The following is a 26,542-nucleotide window of genomic DNA, read 5'->3' on the forward strand; positions in this document are numbered from 1 at the left end:
GAATTTCAGGCTTATGGCTTTGACCTGGACCAGTCCCAATCATTGTGACCATTTGGGGAGTGAATCAGCAGGTGGAAAATCAATTACCTCCTCCTCCCCTTTCCCCTCCCCCTCCCTCTCTCTCTCTCTCTTTCAAATAAATAAAAAAAAATATATTGGGACTGAAGATATGGCATACATAGCCAGTAAAGTCACCACCTGTAACATGGGCATCCCATGTGGGTACCAGTTCATTTCCTTGCTGCTTCTTTTCCAATCCAGCTCTCTGCTTATGGCCTGGGAAAAGCAACAGAAGGTGCCCAAGTGCCTGGGCCCTTACCACCCCCATGAGAGACCCAGATGACACTCCTGTATTCTAGCTTTGGCCTGGCCCAGCTGTGGATGTTGAAGCCACTTGGAGAGTGAACCAGTGCATGGAGGATCCCTCTATGTCTCTCCCTGTCTTTTGTTTGTTTGTTTGTTTTAAAGATTTTTATTTATGTATTTATTTGAGAGGTAGAGTTACAGAGAGAGAGACAGAGAGAAAGGTCTTCCATCCACTGGTTCACTCTCCAAATAGCTGCAACGGCCACAACTGGGCCAATCTGAAGTCAGGACTCAGGACCTTCTTCCGGGTCCCCATGCAGGTGCAGGGGCCCAAGCACATGGGACATCTTATACTGCTTTCCCAGGCCATAGCAGAGAGCTAGATAGGAAGAGGAGCAGCCAGGACTCAAATTGTTACTTATATGGGATGTTGGTGCTGCAGGCGGAGGCTTTACCCTCTACACCCCAGCGCCAGCCCCTGTAACTCTTTCAAATAAATAAGTAAATATTCAAAGAACCATTATTATGGTGTAGCAGGTAAAGTCTCCACCTGTGACACCAGTATCCCATGTGAGTGCCTGTTTGTGTCCCACCTGATGCACTTCTGATCCGGCTCCCTACTAACAGCCTAGGAAAGCACTAGAAGATGGCCAAATGTTGGGCCCCTGTACCCACATGAGAGACCCGGATGGAGCTCCTGGCTCCTAGCTTCAGCCTGGCCCAGCACTGGCTGTTGAGCCATCTGGGGAGTTAACCAGCAGATGGAAGATTTCTCTGTCTCTCTGTGTGTGTGTCTTTCAAATAAAATAGATAAACCTTTAAAAATCTTCTTTTTTTTTTTTTTTCAGAGAAATCATTAGAAGTGAGACAGAATTTTCAATAAAAGGAAATCTCGGAGACAATGTCAGAGGAAGGCTGGAAAGTACAGGCTATATGAACGTACAGTTAATAGACAATAGGATAGTGACTTCTGAGAATTTTACCTATGAAATACATGAACTCTGTTCTGTTTATATTAATAACAATTTTTAAAAAGTAACAATTTTCAGGCCGGCGCCGTGGCTCAACAGGCTAATCCTCCGCCTTGCGGCGCCGGCACACCGGGTTCTAGTCCCGGTCGGGGCACCGATCCTGTCCCGGTTGCCCCTCTTCCAGGCCAGCTCTCTGCTGTGGCCAGGGAGTGCAGTGGAGGATGGCCCAAGTGTTTGGGCTCTGCACCCCATGGGAGACCAGGATAAGCACCTGGCTCCTGCAATCGGAACAGCGCGGTGCGCCGGCCGCAGCGCGCTACCGCGGCGGCCATTAGAGGGTGAACCAACGGCAAAGGAAGACCTTTCTCTCTGTCTCTCTCTCTCTCACTGTCCACTCTGCCTGTCAAAAAAAAATAAAATAAAATAAAAAAAAAAAAGAAAAAAAAAAAAGTAACAATTTTCAAAAACAAAAAATGTGAAAACAGCGTCTTTCTATTTGTCAGGTAGTATCACCCTTTTGCACAATTTCAAGAGGTACTCATCTACGTAGCACACCATTTTTTAGAGAACTATCTGTGTGTATATAAATACGCACGTATTTATGCATATACTCAGTTTCAGAAACAAACCATTATCCAAGTGTATATACGTATACATTAGTAAAAGACTCCAGTCAAGCACTGTATTATCCTTAAGCAATTAAAATTTATTTTATTTAGTGATCAAAGAACCTCTAGGATGTATTAGTCCCATTGAACAGATAAGGAAATGGAGAGGGCATTCCAAGACTAAGTGACTGGGTATAGGATCATGCAGCAATTCGTTTGCTGGAAGAGGATTTCACCTGTCCCTGTTTGACTCCAGTCAAAGCGCCCATCTGTGCAGCCACATAAGTTCACATCTTAATTGGGCAGCTGTAAAAGAGGGAGACTTTTCAGTGTTAGTAAATCAGAGCTAAAGGATCTTTGGGGTTTGGGGGTCAACTGTGTACTCTGTTCATTCAAGAGGTTCTGATCTTAGATGACAAAGAAATCTAACATTGAAACTGGATCTGGGGGCCCGTGCTGTGGCATAGAAAGTAAAACTGCCACAGGTATCTCATATGAGCACCAGCTTGAATCCTGGCTGCTCCACTTCTGATCCAGCTCCCTGCTAATGCGCCTGGGAAAGCAGCAGAAGACAGCCCAGGAGCTTGGGCCCCTGTACCCTTGTGGGACCCAAAGAAGTTCCTGGCTCCTGATTTGGATCAGCCCAGTTCTGGCCGTTGCAGCTATTTGGGGAATGAACCAGCAGCAGATGGCAGATACCTTTCTCTCTCTCTTTATCTCTCTGTAACTCTGCCTTTCAAATAAATAAATGAATAAATCTTAAAAAAAAATTAAATCTGATGTATAAATTCCCAATGGAATAATGAAGAAAGTTAAAATGAAAAACTAAATAAATACAATTTTCAATTAACAAAAGAGAATATAAAATAGTGTGGGGCTGATGTTGTGACCCCATGGGCTAAACCACCACCAGCAGTGCTGGCATCCACAAACATCTTAAATTTCTCTTCTAAGCCAAAAATCCCTTAAATTGTGTTAAAAGACCATAATTAGGGGCCGGCACTGTGGCACAGTGGGTCAACACCCTGGCCTGAAGCTCCAGCATCCCATATGCGCGCCAGTTCGAGACCTTGCTGCTCCACTTCCTGTCCAGCTCTCTGCTATGGCCTGTGAAAGCAGTAGAAAATGGCCCAAGTCTTTGGGCCCCTGCACCCGTGTGGGAGACCGGGAAGAAGCTCCTGGCTCCTGGCTTTGGATCAGCACAGCTCTGGCCGTTGCGGCCATCTGGGGAGTGAACCATCCGATGGAAGTCCTCTCTGCCTCTGCCTCTGCCTCTGCCTCTCCTCTCTCTGTGTAACTCTGACTTTCAAATAAATAAATAAATCTTTAAAAAAGGCCATATTTGATCATTTATTTACAAAAATCTCACCTAACACAAAATAATAGGCAATGACAAATAAATGGACAAAGAATGGATGTTATATCTTCCCAACTTTCAAATAGCTGTGAAAATAATCACACCATTTTCTTTCTTTAGCCTACAACCTATACTATTTTTACTTGGGAAATGGATAAAGAATTTCTTCATGGCATAACACTGAGTCAATTTCTACAAGTGTTATGAGCATGTTTGAAAAGAATGTGTTTTCGTAGCAGAATGGGAAGTTCCCTGTGTATCAATTATATCAAACTTGCCTGTTATGTAAGCCTTCTCTGTATCTTTATTTATTTTACCAAGCCAGAATTAGAAGGAACTAACATTTGGCAAAATGTAAATGTAAGCTTTTGTATATATTCATTGGTTGTGGAAGAAAATGAAAAAAAAAAAAAAAAACTTGTAAAAATACTGAATTTATTTATTTATTTATTTGACAGGCAGAGTTGACAGTGAGAGAGACAGAGAGGAAGGTCTTCCTTTTTGCCGTTGGTTCACCCCCCAAATGGCTGATGCGGCCAGTGCACCGTGCTGATCCAAAGCCAGGAGCCAGGTGCTTCTCCTGGTCTCCCATGTGGGTGCAGGGCCCAAGGACTTCGGCCATCCTCCACTGCCTTCCTGGGCCACAGCAAAGAGCTGGACTGGAAGAGGAGCAACTGGGACAGAATCCGGCGCCCCAACTGGGACTAGAACCTGCAGTGCTGGCACCGCAGGTGGAGGGTTAGCCTAGTGAGCCACAGCGCCGGCCAAAAACACTGAATTTAAAGAAGGCACAAGAACAGGAAAAAGATGTTTTTATACTTTTTGAACTATGAACCTTGTGAAAATATTACATGTTAAATGAAGTATAAAAGCAATAATATTAAAAATAAAGGTTTTAAAAGAATTCTATTATGACTGTCCTCATTTTTATATCACATTTGGTTGCAAAAAGCTAAATAAGTATAAAAAGATTTTCAATATGTTTCAGGAAAAGTTCTTTACACTAACAGTACAAATTGGAGGAAGTAGAAATTTTAAATATATTTCATCATTTTCATTTGGTCACAAAAATTTTTTAAAAACTTATTTATTTGAAAGGCAGAGTAGTGGAAATAAGGAGAAGGCTGGCACTGCAGCTCACTTGGCTAGTCCTCCACCTGCAGCGCCAGCACCCCAGGTTCTAGTTCCGGTTGGGGTGCCATATTCTGTCCCGGTTGCCCCTCTTCCAGTCCAGCTCTCTGCTGTGGCCCGGGAAGGCAGTGGAGGATGGCCGAAGTCCTTGGGCCCTGCACCTGCATGGGAGACCAGGAGGGAGCACCTGGCTTCGGATTGGCGCAGCACGCCAGCTGTGGCGGCCACTTGGGGGTGAACCAACAGAAGGAAGACCTTTCTCTCTCTCTCACTGTCCACTCTGCCTGTCAAAAAAAAAAGTTAGAAAGAAGGAGAGACAGAGAGAGAGAGATCTTCCATCCACTGGTTCAATCCCAAATGGCAGCAATGGCTGAGCCTGCACCAGGCCAAAGCCAAAGCATGAACCTCTATCTGAGATCTCGTATGTGGGTGGCAGGGGCCCAAGTACTTCAGCCATCTTCTCCTGTTTTACCAGGTGCATTAATGAGCTGGATTAGAAGTGGAACAACCAGGACAGGAACTGGTACTCATATGTTAAGCTTGCAATGGTGGCTTAACCCACTATACCACAATAGTGCTGTGCTACAATAATTTTTGATTTGAAGTAACAAATAGTTTTTGCTTCCTTGGAAATAACAGAACAAATTTTTAAAAGGGATCTAAGGGGCCAGCATTATGGCTGGTTAAACTGTAGCAGGTTAAGCTGCCGGTTACAGTGCCAGAATCCCATATGAACACTGATTCAAGTCCCACTGCTCCTTGCTAATGGCCTGGGAAAAGCAGCAGAAGATGGCCCAAGTGCTTGGGCTCCTGCACCCACATGGGAGACCTGGAAGAAGTTCCCGGCTCCAGGCACTAGACTGGTCCAGTCCTAGCCGTTGCGGCCATTTGGGAAGTGAACCAGCAGATGGAGGATCTCTTTCTCTCTCTCTTTCTCTTCCTTCTCTCCCTCCCTCTCCTTCCCTCTCTCTCTCTAACTCTGCCTCCCAAATAATAATAATAAAAAAATCTAAAGTAAAAGTAAAGTTTGTCCAATAGCAGTATCTTTATCTTTAATTTGACTGTAAAAAGTCATGTTTTTGTAAAAAAAAAAAAAAAAAAATGTGGGGGCAGGAGTTTGGCACAGTGTTTAAGACTACATTTGGGAGGTTGGTGCTGTGGCTAGCAGGTAAAGCCGCCGCCTGTAGTGCCGGCATCCGATATGGGCACTGGTTCTAGTCCTGGCTGCTCCACTTCCAATCCAGCTCTCTGCTATGGCCTGGGAAAGCAGCAGAAGATGGCCCAAGTCCTTGGGAACCTACACCCATGTGAGAGACCCGGAAGAAGCTCCTGGTTCCTGGCTTCGGATCAGCACAGCTCCAGCCATTGCAGCCATCTGGGGAGTGAACTGGAGGATGGAAGACCTCTCTGTCTCTTCTTCTCTCTGTAACTCTATCTTTCAAATAAATAAAATAAATCTTTAAAAAAAAAAAAAAAAAAAAGACTACACTCAGGATGCTGCCATATTGGAGCACCTAGGTTCCAGTCAGAGCTCAGTTTCAGAATCCAGTTTCTTACTAGTATACACCCTGGGAAGTGGCAGGTAGTGCTTAAGTAGCTGAATTCCTGGCACCCATCTAATAAGACTCTCAGACTGAGTCCTGGGCTTCTAGTTTTGATCTAACCCAGTGGTGGATGTTGCAGGCATTTGAGGAGTCAATCAGTGGATGAAAACATCTCTCTCTAAATTTCAAATAAATTAAAATGAATTTTAAAAGAAAAAGTAAATTTTTGGGACAGGTGTTATGGCATAGTGGTTAATGTGCCACCTGCAACACTGGCACTGCAGGCAGCACCAGTTTGAGTCCAGGTTGCTCCACCTCCAATCCAACTCCCTGCTAATGGTCTGGGAAAAGCAACAGAAGATGGCCCAAGTATTTAGGCCTCTGCCACCATATGGGAGTCCTAGGTAAAGCTGCTGGCTTCACCCTGGCCCAGTAGTGGCCATTGCAGCCATCTGGGGAGTGATGCTGAGGATAGATTTCTCTAACTCTGACTTTCAAAATAAATAAAAAAGCAAACTTCTAAAAACTATCAGACATATAAGAAGGGAAATACCTAGAATAAAGTATCAAAAAATATTTTTAAATATAAAATTAAGCCAGCGCCGTGGCTTAACAGGCTAATCCTCTGCCTTCCAGCGCCGGCACACTGGGTTCTAGTCCCGGTTGGGGCGCCGGATTCTAATCCGGTTGCCCCACTTCCAGGCCAGCTCTCTGCTATGGCCCGGGAAGGCAGTGGAGGATGGCCTAAGTGCTTGGGCCCTGCACCCACATGGGAAACCAGGAGAAGCACCTGGCTCCTGGCTTTGGATCAGCACAATGTGCCGGCCGCAGCGGCCATTGGAGGGTGAACCAACGGCAAAAAAGGAAGACCTTTCTCTCTGTCTCTCTCTCACTATCCACTCTGCCTGTCAAAAAATAAAAATAAAAATAAAAATAAAATAAATAAATTAAATTAAAAGCCATCAAAGTTTTTTTTTGGTCTGTATATTTTAAAGGTACATAACACTCCAAATACTTTGCCAACAGTTCACTGATGCACTAAAAGAATTCTATTTCAAATTCTGGATGCCTGGATACACTGTAGCCTGTAGCACAGCAACCCCACAGAGCGTGAAATCTAATGTGAATATGTAGTCTAACGTTTACAAATTAGGAAACAAAACAACATACATGAGCATGGAGAGGAGGTTAAAGGAATAAAACAATCCTGTTCAGGCATTCAGATCCTGGGTCACTGTAAAACGCCCTCTGATATTGGCATTCATGCCCTTTTTACCATCAATTTACACAACAGATGAGTATCAATTCCTTCCTTTCCAGCTTTTTTGTAATCTCTTAAATTCTGATTCTTCTATATACAAACATCTGATTCTTTCCATACACAAGCAGGACACTATAGGAAGATACAGCACTCACTGGTGGATACAGAAATAGTTGTAGTTTGGTTTGTTCTTTCAATTTTAAGTATAGACTTCCTTAATATTAAAAACATTGACGAGAAAATGACCTATAATTAACATATAGGATAAATATCCATTGGAATTAAGAAAAATGACACTTTAAAATCTAATTAGAGGGGCTGGCGCTGTGGTATAGCAGGTAAGGCCGACGCCTGCTGTGTCGATAACCCATGTGGGCACTGGTTCGGGTCCCGGCTGCTCTACTTCCTATCCAGCTTTCTGCTGTGGCCTAAGAGGGCAGTGGAAGATGGCCCAGGCCCTTGGGCCCCTGCACCCGCATGGGAGACCCGGAAGAAGCTCCTGGCTCCTGGCTCCTGGCTTCGGATCAGTGCAGCTCCGGCCGTTGCAGGAAATTGAGGAGTGAACCAGCAGATGGAAGACCTCTCTCTCTCTCTCTATAACTCTTTCAAATAAATAAATAAATATTTTAAAAGAATTATTTTCTAATTAGATTTTTTGAATATTTTATTTATTTGAAAGGAAGAGTTACAGACACACACACACACAGAGAGAGAGAGAGAGAGAGAGAGAGAGAGAAAGGTCTTCCTTCCATTGGTTCACTCCCCAAGTGGCCGCAATGGTCAGAGCTGCACCGATCTGAAGCCAGGAGCCAGGAGCTTCTTCCTGGTTTCCCATGTGGGTGCAGGGGCCCAAGCACTTGGGCCATCCTCTACTTTTTTCCCAGGCCCTAGTAGAGAGCTAGATTGGAAGAGGAGTAAGCAGGACTAGAACTGGCGCCTGTTCAGGATGCTGGCACTGCAGACAGGGGATTAACCTAGTGTGCCATGGCACCAGCCCCAGATTTTTTTTTTCTAAAAGATTTTATTTATTTATTTATTTATTTATTTGACAGGCAGAGTTACAGACAGTGAGAGAGAGAGATAGACAGAAGGTCTTCCTTCCATTGGTTCACTCCCCAAATGGCCACAAGGCCGGAGCTGCGCCGATCCAGAGACAGGAGCCAGGTGCTTCCTGGTCTCCCATGTGGGTGCAGGGACCCAAACACTTGGGCCATCTTCCACCGCTATCCCAGGCCACAGCAGAGAGCTGGACTGGAAGAGGAGCAACTGGGACTAGAACTGGCGCCCATATGGGATGCCGGCGCTGCAGGCGAGGATTAACCTAGTGTGCCACAGCGCTGGCCCCCTAATCAGATTTTAAGATCCGCTGGTTCACACCCCAACTGGCAGCAATGGCCGGAGCTGCACCAATCCAAAGCCAGGAGCCAGGAGCTTCCTCCGGGTCTCCCACATGGGTGCAGGGGCCCAAGGACTTGGGCCATCCTCCTATGCTTTCTTAGGCCATAGCAGAGAGCTGGATAGGAAGTGGAGCAGCTGGGACTAGAACCGGCACCCATATGTGATGCTGGCACTGCAGGAGGTGGCTTTACCCACTATGCCACAGTGCCAGCCCCAGAAAAAACAATTGACAACTATTCACCCTGCTACAATCTTTTGTGCAGCCGTGCTGCAGAGATCATGCACTGCGCATAGCTTTCCTACCTGCTGAGGTGAGAAACTGTAAAGCATTGGCATGGGATGCGTTAGTTGCCCAAACCTAATTTCTCCCTTGGCCTCTATCCACGTTCATTTTCTTTTAAATTTTTTCCCTTCCTAAGTGAAAAAGTAATGTATGTTCAAAATGTATTACAAATGGGCTTGGAAGAAACAATTTTCTATAATCCCACCATGCAATACTAACTATTAAGTGTTAATGTTTGTCTTTACAATCTTATAATCTGTGGCCTAAGCAAATGTTTATATAAACTTATATAATTATAATTTATATAAAATTATGTGAAATACACTATGATTAAACCACTTTGTAATACTCTTCTTTCACTCAACTCGTAGGTTTTCTTTTTTTAAAGATTTATTTATTTATTTGAAAGTCAGAAGTTACACAGAGAAACAAGGAGAGGCAGAGAGAGAGAGAGGTCCACCATCTCTCTCTCTGGTTCACTCCCCAATGGTTACACAGAGAAACAAGGAGAGGCAGAGAGAGGTCACTCCATCCGCTGGTTCACTCCTGCAATGGCTGGAGCTGTGTCGATCCAAAGCCAGAAGCCAGGAGCTTCTTCTGGGTCTCCCACGTGGGTGCAGGGGCCCAAGGACTTGGGCCATCTTCTGCTGCTTTCCCAGGCCACAGCAGAGCGCTGGATCAGAAGTGAAGCAGCTGGGTCTCAAACTGGCGCCCTTATGGGATGCTGGCACTGCAGGTGGCAGCTTTACCAGCTAGGCCACAGCACCAGTCCCAAACTAGTGGACTACTAACACTGTTCCCCAATTATAATTTTTTTAAGATTTATTTACTAATTAGTTGAAAGTCAGAGTTACAGAGAGAGACAGAGGGAGAGAGAGATCTTTCATCCACTGGTTCACTCCTCAAATGGCCACAACAGCTAGGGCTGGGTCAGGCGAAAGCCAGGAGCCAGGGGCCTCATCTGGGTCTCCCATGCAGGTGTAGGGGCCCAAGCACATGGGCCATGCTTTGCTACCCTCCTAAGCACAACAGCAGGGAGCGAGACAGGAAGTGGAGCAGTCAGGACTGGAATAGGTGCCCATATGGGATTTTTTTTTTTTTTTTTTAACAGGCAGAGTTAGAGAGACAAAGAGAAAGTTCTTCCTTTTGCCGTTGGTTCACCCCCCCCAAATGGCCGCTACGGCCCACGCACTGCACCAATCCAAAGCCAGGAGCCAGGTGCTTCTTCCTGGTCTCCCATGCGGGTGCAGGGCCCAAGCACTTGGGCCATCCTCCACTGTCTTCCCGGGCCACAGCAGAGAGCTGGACTGGAAGAGGAGCAACCGGGACAGAATCCGGCGCCCCAACCAGGACTAGAATGGAAGCAGGCAGAGGATTAGCCAAGTGAGCACGGTGCTGGCCAGTGCCCCCCAATTCTAATTTATGATTGCAAAAATAGTCTATAACATGGACAAATCAAGACTTATTTAGCCAGCTTCCTATTGTTGAATATTTCTGCTTGCTTAGATTTTTTTCCTCGTTAACACAAATAATGCTTTGATTATTTCATATAATCTTTGACACATTTTTGATTACTTATTTGAAATAACTTCCTAGAACTGGAATCACAAAGTAAAAGAGTGCATACACAGGGCCAGTGCTGTGGCATGGTAGGCTAAACCTTGCCCACAGAGCCAGCGTCCGATATGGGCACCGGTTCAAGTCCCAGCTGCTCCTCTTCAGATCTATCTCTCTGCTTGTGGCCTGGGAAAGCAATGAAAGATAGCCCAAGTACTTGGGTCCCTACACTCGCATGGGAGACCCAAAAGAAGTTCCTGGTTCCTGGCTTCAGACCGGCCCAACTCTGGCTGTTGCAGCTATTTGGGGAGTGAACCAGGGGATGGAAGGCCTTTCTGTATCTCCCTCTGTCTGTAACACTACCACTCAAATAAATAAACAAAATCTTAAAAAAAAAAAAAAAAAGAGAGCACATACATTTCAAGACTCTTGATGCAGACTGCCAAACTGTCCTCCCAAAAAAATAAAAACATTCTTTTAAGGGCAGGCATTGTAGCACTGCTCCTTGGGACACCCATATTATATCTGTTGGAGTGCAGGTGACAGTCCCGGCTACTCCTGATCCAGCTTCCTACTAAATGCATCCTGGCAGGCAACAGATGATGACTCAAGTATTTGGGTCCCTGCCAAGCAAACAGGAGACTTGGAGGGAGTTTGTGGCTCCTGGCTTGGGGCCAGGCCTGGCTAATGCAGCCATGTGGGGAATGAACAAGCAGAAAGATCTTTCCCCACCCCCCCAAGCTTTCTCCTCTCCCCTCCTCTCCCTCTCCCTCTCTGCCCCTTCCATCCCGTCCCCTCCTCTCTCTCTCTCTCTCTCTCTATCCTGTCATTCTAACTTTCAAATAAAAAAATCTGTAAAAATAAATAAATAGTATGAAATCCAATTGTCTTGCCATAACAAAGTGGGTTTTGAATCCAAATACAACCGGTGCTATGGCTCAACAGGCTAATCCTCCGCCTTGCGGCGCCAGCACACCGGGTTCTAGTCCCGGTCGGGGCACCGGATTCTGTCCCAGTTGGCCCTTTTCCAGGCCAGCTCTCTGCTGTGGCCAGGGAGTGCAGTGGAGGAGGGAGACCAGGAGAAGCACCTGGCTCCTGCCATCGGATCAGCGCGGTGCGCCGGTCGCAGCGCGCCGGCCGCGGCGGCCACTGGAGGGTGAACCAACGGCAAAGGAAGACCTTTCTCTCTGTCTCTCTCTCTCACTGTCCACTCTGCCTGTCAAAAAAAAAAAAAAAAAAAAAAAAAGAATCCAAATACAAAGATTATGCCTGGTGTGGTAATAATACGAATTTTGACTGTGGCTGGAAATGTGGCATAGTGAGCTACGCCTCCACATGTGGTGCCAGCATATACCAGCTCACGTCCCAGCTGCTCCTCTTCCAATCCAGCTCTCTGCTATGGCCAGGGAAGGCAGTGGAAGATGGCCCAAGTCCTTGGGCCCCTACACCCACATGGTAGACCCAGAGAAGCTCCTGGTTCATGGCTTCGGATCAACTCAGCTCCTGCCGTTGTGGCCTTTTAGGGAGTGAACCAGTGGATGGAAGGCCTTTCTCTCTGTCTTCTCTCTGTAACTATCTTTCAAATAAGTAATAAAAGTCTTTAAAATATATATATATAAATTTTGACCAACCTTTCCTGAATTTCTATCTTAGGTAAGTTCTTTCCCAGGATTTGTTTCCTCTGTAGTCAGTTGGTCAGGAACTCTCTGGTCTTTAATGATGGTGATCAATCCTCAAGCTAAGAAAGACAACTTTTTTATCGAAACAACCAACTCCCTCCATGATAAATTATTAGAGCCCATGTTAATTAAATGGAAGTTTTTTAATGTTTGTAATGAGCAAGTTCACTCATATATACTAATTATATTGGATACTTCTCCCACTAAGATTTCTAAAAAGCTTGTTTCAGGCCGGCGCCGTGGCTCAACAGGCTAATCCTCTGCCTAGTGGCGCCGGTACACTGGGTTCTAGTCCTGGTCGGGGCGTCGGATTCTATCCTGGTTGCTCCTCTTCCAGGCCAGCTGTCTGCTATGGCCCGGGAGTGCAGTGGAGGATGGCCCAAGTGCTTGGGCCCTGCAACCCATGGGAGACCAGGAGAAGCACCTGGCTCCTGGCTTCTGATCAGTGCAGTGCGCCAGCCACAGCGTGCCAGCCGGGACGGCCATTGAAGGGTGAACCAACGGCAAAAAGGAAGACCTTTCTCTCTCTCTCTCTCTCTCTCTCACTGTCTACTCTGCCTGTCCAAAAAAAAAAAAAAAAAAGCTTGTTTCAGTGTTTAAAGGAGCAATTATTTCAGGTTTATGATGACCAAACCTTGTCTCTACCACTAGATTTTAAAACCAGGCTAAGCAATTAAAGGTGTCTGTGAAGTATGTGACTCATTCATCCCAATAAACAAATAATACTTACTTCAACAATTCCAAGATTTTGGCTTGAAAAAAATCAGTACCCTATAATAATATGTATATAACCACTATTACAAATGCAATGATTAGAATGGAAAACTCTTTGCAAAATTTACCCCCAAACCTGAATTCCCTTTTGTATCATCTTTCCACTATAAATCACATCTGAAAACCAAACTGTCAGATGGACAACATTTTCATTCATTTTTAACATCTACTAACTTACCTAAATGCTTGTAGTGGTGATTATGAGCTTGTAATAGAACTTTTACTCGATCCAAAGGAGCAACTGTTGTCTTGGCACAGCATCCAGCAATACCTAAAAGAATTGTAAAAGGTCATGGAGAAATTGCATGCAATTTCTTTCCAGATGGAAATCATTACTGCTCAGCCAGCAAACCTTCTGAGCTCTAATTTGATCTCTGTGGGCAGAAGAGCAGCAGGGATATGCAGATAATGAGTCCTCCTTTCCATGTAACTTAGTAACTAAGTATCTCAAACTCGACAATAAGTTTCAGGAGTGCACATCAGTCCTTAATCCCTACCATAGGGAATTTTACTAAAATTGGTTACAAACAATGACACTTAAAGGTGTAAGATTCTTCTGAATGACTTTGTCATTGAAACAACCAACTTTTACCAATAGGTCATTCATTTATACATTCGGCAAATGTGTGTTTGGTCCCTAGAGTGCACCACTGAACAGATACACAGGTAAGAGTACAGTGAGGTACATGGCTTTGGTGCAGGTCAGAATGTAGGCTAACCCTACTAGGTTGGCATGTTTCTAAAGCAATAGTATTTTTATACCTAGCATGTAGTATGTGGGCAATAATATGAGGAGTTGCTTTTTTAAAAGATGTATTTATTTATTTAGAAGGCAGAGTGATGCAGTGCAGAAGGGGAGAGAGAAAGTATGGGTGTGAGCGTCTGTCCATTTACTAGCTCACTCCCCAGATGGCCACAATAGCTAGGGCTGGACTAGATTTAAGTTAAGAACTCCATCTGGGTCTTCCATGTGGGCGTCATGGGTCCAAGTACTTGGCCATCTTCAGTTCCTTTCCCAGGAGCATTAACAAGGAACTGGATCAGAAGTAGAGCAGATGGAACTTAAACAAGCACTCTGATATGGGATGCCGATGGCAGCTTAACCTGATGTGCCACAGTGCTGGCCCTAGTGCTGTTATTATTAAAATGTAAATAAAAAGACCTTGGTGTATTTTATGATAACATTAAATTCTTTATTATTGAATATGTATTAAAGAAGATATAAGAGGACTAGGATTTTGTGGGTCTCCCTCACTATTACATCCTCATTGACCAGGAAAGGGATCTGATCTGGTACATACTAGGCAATCATAGTAGTAACTGTTGGCTGATTGAATGAAGACAATCTTTCTTTACAAACTTTTAAAAATGTAAGACAAGGGGCAGGCATTTGGCCTAGCAGTTAAGAAAAGCTTGAGAGGCTGGCATGGGGGGTGCAACAGGATAGGCTACTGCATGCAATGCCTGCATCCCACAATGGAGTACAGGTTGGAGTGTTGGCTGCTTCATGCTTCAGCTCCAGGTCCTGTTAATGTGCTTAGGGAGGCAGCAAACGATGGCCCAGGGACTGGTGGCGTGGCCTAGGGGGTTAAGCCACAACTTGAGACTCTGGCATCCCTTAGGAGTGCCAGTTTGGGTCCTAGCTGCTCTACTTCCAGGTCCAGCTCCCTGCTAGTATGCCTGGAAAAGCAACAGAAAATGGCCTGAATGCTTGGGTCCCAGCCACCCATATGGGAGGCCGAGATGGAGTTCCTGGCTCCTGGCTTCAGCCTGGCCCAGCCCAAGCTGTTGTGGCCATTTGGGAAATGAACAAGCAAGATGAACTATCTCCCCTTCCCCACCGTTTCCCTCTCTCTGACACTTTGCCTTTCAAATAATTTTTTTTTTTTTTTAAATAAAAGATGAAGCCTGGGACATCTATATCCCATATCAAAGTGCCTGGGTTAGACTCCCAGCTCCACTCCTGATTCCAGCTTTGTGCTAATGAACAATCTGGAAAACACTAGGAGATGGCTCAAGTACTTGGGTCCCTGACACTCATCTGGGAAACTTGGACTGAGTTCCAGGCTCTCTTTTGGCCTGGCCAAACCACAGCTGTTGCAGGCATTTATTTGGGGAGTAAACCAGAGGATGGAAGCTCGCTTGCTTGCACTAATAAATAAAATAAAAATTTTGGGGGCCAGCGCCGTGGCTTAATAGGCTAATCCTCCACCTTGCGGCGCCGGCACACCGGGTTCTAGTCCCGGTCAGGGCGCCGGATTCTATCCCGGTCGCCCCTCTTCCAGGCCAGCTCTCTGCTATGGCCCGGGGAGGCAGTGAAGGATGGCCCAAGTGCTTGGGCCCTGCACCCGCATGGGAGACCAGGAGAAGCACCTGGCTCCTGGCTTCGGATCAGTGAGATGAGCCGGCTGCAGCGGTCATTGGAGGGTGAACCAACGGCAAAAAGGAAGACCTTTCTCTCTGTCTGTCTCTCTCACTATCCACCCAGCCTGTCACCAAAAAAAAAAAAAAAATTTTAAATAAAAATGTAAGACAAAATCAAAGTCCACATATAGATTTACTAGCTTTGTATGCAATTGATTTTTTTTTTTTTTTTTTTTTTGGGACAGGCAGAATGGATAGTAAGAGAGAGAGAGAGACAGAGAGAAAGGTCTTCCTTTTTGCCGTTGGTTCACCCTCCAATGGCCGCTGCGGCCGGCTCATCTCACTGATCCGAAGCCAGGAGCCAGGTGCTTCTGCTGGTCTCCCATGCGGGTGCAGGGCCCAAGCACTTGGGCCATCCTCCACTGCCTTCCCGGGCCATAGCAGAGAGCTGGCCTGGAAGAGGAGCAACCGGGATAGAATCCGGCGTCCCAACCGGGACTAGAACCCGGTGTGCCGGCGCCGCAAGGTGGAGGATTAGCCTTTTAAGCCATGGCACCGGCCTGTATGCAATTGATATTAAAACCTATATGCTGGGGCCTGAGCTGTGGCTTAGTGGGTAAAGCCACCGCCTGTAGTGCTGCTATCCCATATGGGTGCCAGTTCAACTCCCGGCTGCTCAACATCCAATCCAGCTCTCTGTTATGGCCTGGGAAAGCAGTGGAAAATGGCCTAGATCCTTGGGACCCTGCACCCACATGGGAGACCCAGAAGAAGCTCCTGGCTCTTGGCTTCAGATCGGTCCAGCTCTGGCCGTTGCTGCCATTTAGGAAGTGAACGAGGGATGGAAGACCTCTCTGTAACTCTGTCTTTCAAATAAATAAATAAATCTTAAAAATAAATAAATAAAACAAAAAACTATATTCTGAGATATCCAAAAATACAATGTAGATCTGTACTCAAATGTTATATCCACATATAATTTGTTATCAAACTTTTCTTGTCTGAACTAATAGAAGTTACAACCATACACAACCAAAACTGAGGATAAACTAAAAATACTTTTTATTTGCTATCAGACTCTCTTGTTCTAGTATCTTGTTAGTTACTCATGTATGAATTAAACGTAGAATAAAATTTTTTTGGAATGCTTTCAATAAGCAGTTTCCTTTATCAGTATCTTAACTTGTTTTCATACTACTTAGATTTCAATCATTTGAACAGTCTACTGAGCTAGGTCAAGTAGCTTTTATCTTCATTTTAACTGTGAACAACTAAAGGTATGCGATTTTCCCAAGGTCACTCACTGTTAACAGTAATAGTTACAAGTATTGAGTTTTACTTCGTACCAGGCCATAGGCTGAGACTGAACTGTAGGCATTACAACAATCCTTTAAGGTAGTTACTCTAGGCCGGCGCCGTGGCTCAACAGGCTAAGCCTCCGCCTTGCGGCACCGGCACACCGGGTTCTAGTCCCGGTCGGGGCAGCGGATTCTATCCTGGTTGCCCCTCTTCCAGGCCAGCTCTCTGCTATGGCCCGGGAAGGCAGTGGAGGATGGCCCAAGTGCTTGGGCCCTGCACCCCATGGGAGACCAGGAGAAGTACCTGGCTCCTGGCTTCAGATCAGCACAATGCGCCGGCCGCAGCGGCCATTGGAGGGTGAACCAATGGCAAAAAGGAAGACCTTTCTCTCTGTCTCTCTCTCTCTCACTATCCACTCTGCCTATCAAAAAAAAAAAAAAAAAAAAAGACTTAAGGTAGTTACTCTAAGTATTCTATTTTAAGGACAGAGAAACTGAGGCACAGAGCATTTAAGTAACCTGATTAATGCTAACTTTTCATTTGGGCCTAGAACTCCTACATACTTTTCAAAGTATATAAATCCCCCAAATTTGAACCAGCATCTAACCAGGGACCAGGTGGCCAATATGCATATGAAAAGATGCTCTGAAAATGCAAAATAATGAGCACAAATAGATAGCTCAGTAACAAGTGCTGAAAGGCAGCAGGAATACAAAATGGGACACACACTTCGGAAAATAGTTTTGCAGTTTCTTATAAAGTTAAACATATAATAATCTTTTTTCTTTTAAACCCATTTGAAGTTTGTTTTATTTATTTATTTATTTATTTAAAGAGCGATATCCCATCTGCTGGTTCACTCCCCAAATATATAAGAGCTGAGAATGCAATACAGGACTCCCATGTGGGTGGCAGGGACCCAGTTATTTGGGTCCTGCTGCCTCTCAGGATTTGTGTTAGCAGGAAATTGGAGTTAAAAGTGGGTCCAGGAATTGAACCAGGCACTGATATAGGATGAAATTTCCAGTGATTTTTTTTTTGTTTTTGTTTACTTAAGATTTGTTTTACTTATTTGAAAGGCAGAGTCACAGAGAGAGGTAGAGAAAGAGAAAGAGAAAGAGAAAGAGAGAAAGAGAAAGAGAAAGAGAGAAAGAGAAAGAGAAAGAGAAAGATCTTCCATCCACTGGTTCACTCCCCAAATGGCCACAACTGCCAGGGCTTGGCTGATCTAAAACCAGGAGCCAGGAGCTTCCTCCAGGTCTCCTTGGCCCAGGGCCCAAGGACCTGAGCCATCCTCCGCTGCTTTCCCAGGCACATTAGCAGGGAGCTGGATCAGAGGTGAAGCAGCGGGTACCCATATGGAATGCCAGCACTGTAGGATGGGGCTTTAACCTACTGCACCACAGTGCTGGCCCCTATAATAATTCTTAAGACTAAACCGTCCAGGTGGGCATTTGGCCTAGCAGTTAAGACATAAGTAGCCCCCAAACCATAATGAAGGCTCATCTCCTGATTCTAACTTCCTGTTAGCAGGTGACAGCTCAAGCACTTGAGCCCCTGCCACCAATGTGAGAGACCTTGATGGAGTTCTGGACTCTTTCCCTCAGCCCTGGGTGTTGCAAGCATTTGGAGAATGAACCAGGAGATGAGAGATCACTTTTGTGTATTCCTAGCTTTCTCTTTGTCTCTCCACCTTTCAAATAAGTTAAAAACATACAAACACACACACACACACACACCCATATAAAGATCTGTATGCAACTTCTTGTAATCACTTTATTAAAATAGCCAAAAAATAGAAATAAAATTTTCATCAACAGATGAAAACTGGTACATCCACACAAAGGAATAATGTTCACTGGTTGAAAAGGAATTTACTACTGATAAATGCAACATGGATGAATCTCAAATTCCTTTAGCTAAGAAAGCCAAAATCAAAATGTTACATATTGTATGATTCCATTTATATAACACCCTAGAAAAGATAAGACTACTGAGAAAAAAAAAACAGATCAGTGGTTGTCAGGGGCTGAGATAAAAGGAGAATGACTTTTACAAAGAGAGGTGGAAACATTTTGGGGTGATGAACTATCCTATATCTCGACTTTGGTGGTCAGTATATAACATGTTTCAAAACACATGTAACTATATGCTTAAGATGAGTGGATTCTACTGTGTGTATATTTCATAATTAAAGAGATGAAAGCTGCTGGCTGGTGATTAGGTCTTGGAGGCTCCACTCTCAGAAGGCATTAACGTAAGTCCCTCAACTCCCTGATGAGTTTCCATGAAGAGTAGGTTGTCTGGGGGCAGGTATTGTAGCTCAGCAAGTTAAGCCACCACTCACAATGCCAATATCCCACATTGGAGCAGAGTTCAAGACTGAGCTGCTTCACTCCCAATCCAGCTCTATGCTAATGCACTGGGAAAGTGGCACAAGGTGGCATGAGTACTTTGGCCCCTACCATACACATGGGAGCCCCGGATGGGATTCAGGCTCCCGGCTTCAGCCTGGCCCAGCCCTGGCTGTTGCAGCCATCTGGGGAATGAACAAGCAGATGGAAGATCAACAGATAAATCTCTTTCTCATTGTGCCTTTCAAATAAATAAATATTCTTTTTTTTTTTTTTTTTTTGACAGGCAGAATGGACAGTGAGAGAGAGAGACAGGGAGAAAGGTCTTCTTTTACTGTTGGTTCACCCTCCAATGGCCGCTGCAGCTGGCGCACTGCAGCCGGTGCACCACGCTGATCCGAAGGCAGGAGCCAAGTGCTTCTCCTGGTCTCCCATGGGGTGCAGGGCCCAAGAACAAATATTCTTAAAATATTTATTTTATTTATTTTGAAAGCCAGAGTTAGAGAGAGAAATCTTCCATCTGCTAGTTCACCCCCCAGATGGCCACTAGGGCTGGGCTAGGCTGAAGCCAGGGGTCTGGAACTTCAACTGGGCCTCCCACATGGGTGGCAGGAGCCCAAAGACTTGGGCCATCTTCTACTGCTTTTCCCAGGCCATTAGCAGGGAGTTGGATTGGAAGGGGAGCAACTGGGACTCGAACCAGCATCACAAGCGGCAGCTTTATCCACTATACCACAATGCTGGCCCCTAAATAAATAAATCCTTTAAAAAAAAAAAAAAAAAAGTCAGTCCCTCCCCACCGCCAAATAAATAAATCCTTAAAAAAAAACAAGCCAGCCTCTCCCCGCCCCCATCAAAACTCTCTGGCTTCCTGTCTCACCATGTAATTCCTCCCTCTCCCAGCACTCACTCTCACCATGGTGCTATCCACCATGTTGTGATACAGCCAGAAGGTCCTTGCCAGGATGATAGCACCATGCCCTTGAACCTTCAGAACTGCAAGCTAAATAAACCTTGTTTCTTTATATAGTTAAAAACAAGTAAGTAAATTATATTTCAGTAATCCTTTAAAAAAAAAAAACTCTGTAATTGTCAAAAAAACAAACAGCTGAATCAAGAGTCCTTTGTAGTGTATCCTATACTTTCTGTCTCCAATTCCTTTCCTCCTTTCAATAGATATTTTGTACTGAAGTACAAGTTAGAAACAGAACACTGCACAAATTTTAAGAATGTCACTTCAGCCGGTACCATGGCTCAACAGGCTAATCCTCCGCCTAGTGCCGCTGGCACACCGGGTTCTAGTCCCAGTCAGGATGCCGGATTTTGTCCCGGTTGCCCCTCTTCCAGGCCAGCTCTCTGCTGTGGCCCGGGAGTGCAGTGGAGGATGGCCCAAGTGCTTGGGCCCTGCACCCCATGGGAGACCAGGAGAAGCACCTGGCTCCTGCCTTTGGATCAGCACGGTACGTCGGCTGCAGCGCGCCGGCCGCGGCAGCCACTGGAGGGTGAACCAACGGCAAAAGGAAGACCTTTCTCTCTATCTCTCTCTCTCTCTCACTGTCCACTCTGCCTGTCAAAAATAAAAAAAATAAAAAAATAAAAAAAAAGAATGTCACTTCATGCATGAAATTACTGCAAAGGGAACACACCCAAGAAAGGACACCCAGGTCAAGAAAAAGGTGTCCAGAAGCTGCTCTCCTACACTCCCCAAATCACCATCTGCCCCTCATTCTCAGAGGTAATCAACCACTCTTCTGACTTTTTTAAACCTACATTTGAGAAAGGATAGTGTTATTAATTCATGTTTTAATTCCATTTTCAAACAAATGTTTACAGATTTTGTTTTTATTTACTTGGAAGTCAGAGTTACAGAGAGGGAGGAAAAGACAGAGATATATAGAGACAGATCTTCTATCCACTGGTTCACTCCCTAAACAGCTGCAATGCAAAGGACTGGGCAAGGCAGAAGCCAGGAGCTTCATCCAGGTCTTCCACATGGGTGCAAGGTCCCAAGGATTTGGGCCATCTTCTGCTGCTTTCCCAGGCTCATTAGCAGGAAAATGGATCAAAGCAGATCAATGGGGACTGGAATCAGTGCTCATATGGGATGCTGGTGTGGCAGGCAGCAGCTTACCCCATTACACCACAATACCAGTCCCTTCAGACTTTTTTTTTTTTTTTTTTAAAGATATTATTTACTGGGCCGGCGCCGCGGCTCACTAGGCTAATCCTCTGCCTTGCGGCACCGGCACACCGGGTTCTAGTCCCGGTCGGGGCGCCGAATTCTATTCCGGTTGCCCCTCTTCCAGGCCAACTCTCTGCTGTGGCCCGGGAGTGCAGTGGAGGATGGCCCAAGTGCTTGGGCCCTGCACCCCATGGGAGACCAGGAGAAGCACCTGACTCCTGGCTTCGGGTCAGCGCGGTACACCGGTCGCAGCGCGCCAGCCACGGCAGTCATTGGAGGGTGAACCAATGGCAAAGGAAGACCTTTCTCTCTGTCTCTCTCTCTCACTATGCCTGTCCAAAAAAAAAAAAAAAAAGATATTATTTACTGGGGCCGATGCTGTGGGGTAATTGGTAAAGTCACCACATGCAAAGCCAGCATCATACATGGGCACAGGTTCTGGTCCTAGCTGCTCCACTTCTGATCCAGCTCCCAGCTAATGTGCCGGAGAAAGCAGCGGAAGATGGTCCAAGTACTTGGGCCCCTATACCCACATGGGAGACCTGCAAGAAGCTCCTGGCTCCTGGCTTTGGATCAGCCCAGCTTCAGCTGTTGCAGCCATTTGGAGAGTGAACTCACTCTCTCTCTCTAACTCTGCCTTTCAAATAAATAAATAAGTGAAGATTTAATTCATTTATTTGAAAATCAGAAATACACAGAGAAAGAAAAGGGATCTTCCATCCTCTGGTTCACTCCCCAGATGGCCACAACAGCAACGATTGGGCCAGGAAAAACCAGAAGCTTCTTCCAGGTCTCCCATGTGGATGGCAGGGGCCAAAGCTGGGACACGAATCAGCACCTATATAGGTTCTGGTATCACAGGCAATGGCTTTTCCTACTACACCACAATGCCAGCCCCTATGTTTTAAATTTTATACAAATGAAACCATAGTGTGCACTGTTTGGTGTGTGGTTTCTGGTCAATATTTTACTTATGAGGTTCATGCATTGTTGTGTGAGGCAGAATTTATTGGTTTTCAGAGCTTCACAGTATTTCATTTTGTGGCATATTTTAGTCATATAGTCTAACACTGATAGACATTTGAGCTGCTTCTGGGTCATGGCTATTATATGAATAGAAATATATATATATATTGGGGCTGGCGCTGTGGCGCAGCGGGTTAATGTCCTGGCCTGAAGCACCGGCATCCCATATGGGCGCCGGTTCTAGTCCCGGCTACTCCTCTTCCAATCCAGCTCTCTGCTATGGCCTGGGAAAGCAGCAGAAGATGGTCCAAGTCCTTGGGCTCCTGCAGCCGCATGGGAGAGCCGGAAGAAGCTCCTGGTTCCTAGCTTCGCATCAGCGAAGCTCCAGCCATTGCAGCCAACTGGGAGTGAACCAGCGGATGGAAGACCTCTCTCTCTCTCTCTCTCTCTCTCTCTCTGCCTCCCCTCTCTCTGTGTAACTCTGACTTGCAAATAAATTAAATCTTAAAAAAAAAAAAGAAAGCTATGTAAAAAAAAGAAATATATATACATTGGTATATATCTAGGAAACACTAGATCATGTCATATAAATGATCACTGTATTTATAATTACCAACCAGTTCCTCAAAGTGGTTTCCTACCACCATCAGTATATAAAAGTCCCAGTTACTATCATTTCCACACTCCCAAAACACTAGTTCAGTGTTTAATCAACATCACAAAGTTTAATATGTCCAAAAATGAACTCTGATCTCTTCCCAACAACCACCATGAAAAGTACTCCAACAATAACATTTTTATTACAGGGGTGGTGGGTGTTGTAGTGCAGTGAGTTAAACCATCCCTTGCGATGGCAACATCCCAAATCCCTGATGCTTCTCTTAAAAAAAAAAAAAGGATTTATTCTATTTATTTGAGAGGTAGTGTTACAGAGGGAGAGGCAGAGACAGTGAGAGAGGTCTTCCATCTGCTGATTCACTCCCCAAGTGGCTACAACAGCCAGGGCTGAGCCAGGATGAAGCCAGGAGCCAGGAGCCTCTTCCAGGTCTCCTATTTGATGCAGGGGCCCAGGCACTTGGGTCATCCTCTGCGGCTTTCCCTAGTGCATGGGCAGGGAGCTAGGTGAAAAATGGAGCAGCCATTACTTGAACCGGTGCCCACATGGGATGCTGGTATTACACAGGCAGTGGTTTTACCAGCCACACTACAACAACAGTTCCTGCTGCTGCACTTCTGATCCAGTTTCCTGCTAATGCATCTGAGAGGCACTGGAGACTGGCTCAGGTAATTGGGCCCCTATTGTCCAAGTTGGAAACTGGGATGGATATGACTCCTGGCCCAATCCTGGCTGTTGCAGGCATCTGGGGAGTGAACCAGCAATTGGAAGATCTCTGTCTTTTCCTGCCTGACACTCTACCTTTCAAATAAATAAAATAAATCTTACAAAATAAAGTACATTTTGTAAAAGATTTATTTGAAAGAGGGAGAGACTGAGATCTGGCATCGCTGGTTCATTCCCCCAATGGCTGCAAACTCCTGGGCTGAGCCAGGCCAAAGCCTGGAACCAGGAGCCAGGAGCCAGGAGCGTCATCTGGGTCTCCCATGTGGGTGTAGGGGCCCAAGTACTTAGGCCACCCTTTGCAGTTTTCCCAGGCACATCAGCAGGGAGCTGAATCAGAAGCAAGGCAGCAGGGACTGGAATCAATGTCTGTATGGGATGCTGGCATTGCAAGCAGCAGCTTAAGCCATTATGCCAAAATGCAGGTCCCAAAACAATCTTTATAATGGTATACAAGGCACATTCATTTTTGGCTTTCCTTTCTCTAATCTCCTTTTTTCTTTTCTTTTCTTTTTTTTTTTATTTACTGGACAGAGTTAGACAGCGAGAGACAGACAGAGAGAAAGGTCTTCCCTCCATTGGTTCACCCCCCAAATGGCTGCTACGGCTGGCGCTGTGCCAAGCCAAAGCCAGGAGCCAGGTGCTTCCTCCCGGTCTCCCATGCGGGTTTAGGTGCACAAGCACTTGGGCCATCCTCCACTGCCTTCCCGGGCCACAGCAGAGAGCTGGACTGGAAGAGGAGCAACCGGGACTAGAACCTGATGCCAATGTGGGATGCTGGCGCCACAGGCAGAGGATTAACCAAGTGAGCCACGGCGCCGGCCCTAATGTCCTTCTTTAATCAACACTTGCCTGAGTTATAGGTCTCGTGGTTATGCTTTGAACAGACCAGGCCTTCTCTAGCTTTGCAGGTCTTGCTTTAGCTTTACACTCCACCTGCAACGCTCCCTTAGACATCAATTTGCTAAACTCCTTCACGTCCTCAAGTGTTTGCATCCCTTTTAATCCTGCACATATCCCACTTCACATCTCTGCATGCTCTCCCTTTTACCGTTTCTTGGGCATTCACCACTTTCTAGCATACAATATAACTTTTTAATTTTGTTTACTGTCTGTCTCCCCACAATTCCCCAAGCAACGTGAATTCCAGGAGAACACATATCTTTATTTTGTTCTGTGACGTATACCAAGCACAAAGCAGGCACACAGCTGGCACTCCAATATTCCTGGCAGGAATGAACGTCCTTTTTCTCAGAAGAAAAAAATCACCAATTTTTACAAGATTCATTTATTTGTATTTGAAATGCAGAGTGACAAAGAAAAGGGGGGAGAGAGGGAGAAAGCGAGAGATCTTACATCTGCTGGTTCACTCCCCAAATCAACAGCCAAGGCTGGGCACATCAAAGCCATGAGCCTGGAACAACATCCAAGTATACGGGTGTTACAGTCTACAAATCTTACTTTCTGTAAGTCCTCATAATGTAAGACTTTTAAAATTTCCAGCCTTAATTAAGTGATGACAATTCAGACAAGCAATTATGGGAATGCAAAGATTGAAACATCTCTTGGGAAAAGAACTGTGGCACAAAGCAGGTTAAGCCGCTGCTTAGCATGCCCACACGCAGTATAAAAGTGCTGGTTCGAGTTCTGGTTCTTCCACTTCCAATTCAGGGAATCAGCAGGTGAGAGCTTAAGCACTGAGTCGCTGACACCAACTTGAGAGACCTGGATGGAGCTCGTGGCTTCTAGCTTTGGCCTTGCACAGCCCTGCTAGTTATAGGCATGTGGTGAGTGAATCAGCGGATGGAAGATTTCTCCTTGTTGCTCTACTTTTCAAACAAATAAAAATAAATATCTCTGAAAAGATTTAAACGTGTCGTTATAAATAGGCAGAAAGCATAGGAACCTGCGGCTCCACAGTCATACTAACAGCCGAGCTTGTCACGTAGTCCTGGCAGTTTAAAACAGAAAATCACCGGAAGCAGATTTGGCTATAAAGTTTAACACAGTTTTCCAGTCATCTTTAAAAAGCTAACCTCTAGTAACTGCTTTCCTATAAGCAAACAGTGAAATCCAATTCCACATTTGGTCACCTACGGTCTTTGTAAAACGAAGAGGTATCCAGCGGGTTGCGTTAAAACCTGGGGTCTTTCTAAGCGGCCCCAACCCTGAAGGACACTTTCCTAGTTCAGTCCTTCCACCTGCCCGGCTTCTCCCACGACAGCCCAAGGCCCGCTCCCCAGGACCCGGCCGTCACCAGCTAGGTGACTATCACTACAAAGAGGTTTCAGCAGGGCATTGTAGCATATGCATGCAACTGCCCTGCCCGCGACCCTGCCCCGGCGCCCAGGTCCTGCGGACGGACACCCACCTCCGGCCAGGAAAGAGCGCAGCCAATAGAAGTCTCGGCGGGCGGCGGACCCTCCAGCCCCTGCCGCCTGCGGCACTGCGGGAGGGGGGTCGGCCGCTGCCAGGGCCGCCGCGGCTGCCGCCATCAGGAAAGGGCCGCGTCGGGAACTGCGGTTGCCAACTCACAAAGCACAAGCCAGGACCATGACAAGAACTGGCGGTGCCAGGGTGCCGACCGCCGCGCGGGCGGGGCCGAATACACCAAGCAGGGCGGCGCGGCGCGGCGCGTGTTGATGGCGTGACCGGGGGGCGGGGCCTGGGTCGCGGCCGGAAGTGCTCCGCGAGGAGCGGGGTGACGGACGAGGCGGGAGCTCCGTAGGGGGCGTCCCCAAACCCCTACTGACTGCTTCCCTTTGCAGACCCCTTCTGTGCTGACTGAGGGAAGGAAGGATGGCCTGGGGGAGGGCGCCATCGAAGTCAACTGCCTCAGAAAACTCTCCCTTGAACATTGACCTAGATTAGCCTCTAACCTGCACAGGGCTAAAATGCACTCTTTCTATAACCACGTTAGGGCACCTCACCAGCTCCAGGCATCTTTGAACTTGCTCCCATCTCCCACCTAATTGCTCTGGCTTCTCAGAGCTGGTCCCTGAACCTCAGTTTCTGCCCTCCCTAAATTTCCATTAAGCTTCTGTTCCATCCTTAGGACCTCTGCCCACCCCACCCCATCTCCAAATTGCTAAGCCAGGTTATTCTTTTACCTGGGACCCTTAACATAAACAGCTCTGCCATTCAGGCCCTTCTGATTGTGTTTGTGTCT

General features: G+C 46.1%; 1 protein-coding gene across 2 annotated transcripts in view; it reads right to left on the reverse strand.

The window, feature by feature from the left end:
• SLC25A16 (solute carrier family 25 member 16) overlaps window positions 1–25,986 on the reverse strand; it is a 62,254-nt gene extending 36,268 nt beyond the window's left edge. The window contains exons 1-2 of one of the 2 annotated variants that reach the window (XM_062214800.1): window positions 13,048–13,138; window positions 2,122–2,191 (exon numbers count right to left, since the gene is read on the reverse strand). Coding sequence is in view for 1 of the 2 variants with exons in the window: in XM_062214799.1 (XP_062070783.1) it covers window positions 13,048–13,140; window positions 25,745–25,868 (217 nt within the window). In the remaining variant the exon portion in view is untranslated. Of the gene's footprint in view, window positions 1–2,121; window positions 2,192–13,047; window positions 13,141–25,744 lie in introns of those variants that run through there. The other variant, XM_062214799.1, reaches the window with a different exon arrangement.
• Window positions 25,987–26,542: the final 556 nt, after the last annotated feature.

This window comes from Lepus europaeus, chromosome 17 (assembly GCF_033115175.1).
Source record: "Lepus europaeus isolate LE1 chromosome 17, mLepTim1.pri, whole genome shotgun sequence".
NCBI classification, from domain to species: Eukaryota; Metazoa; Chordata; class Mammalia; order Lagomorpha; family Leporidae; genus Lepus; species Lepus europaeus.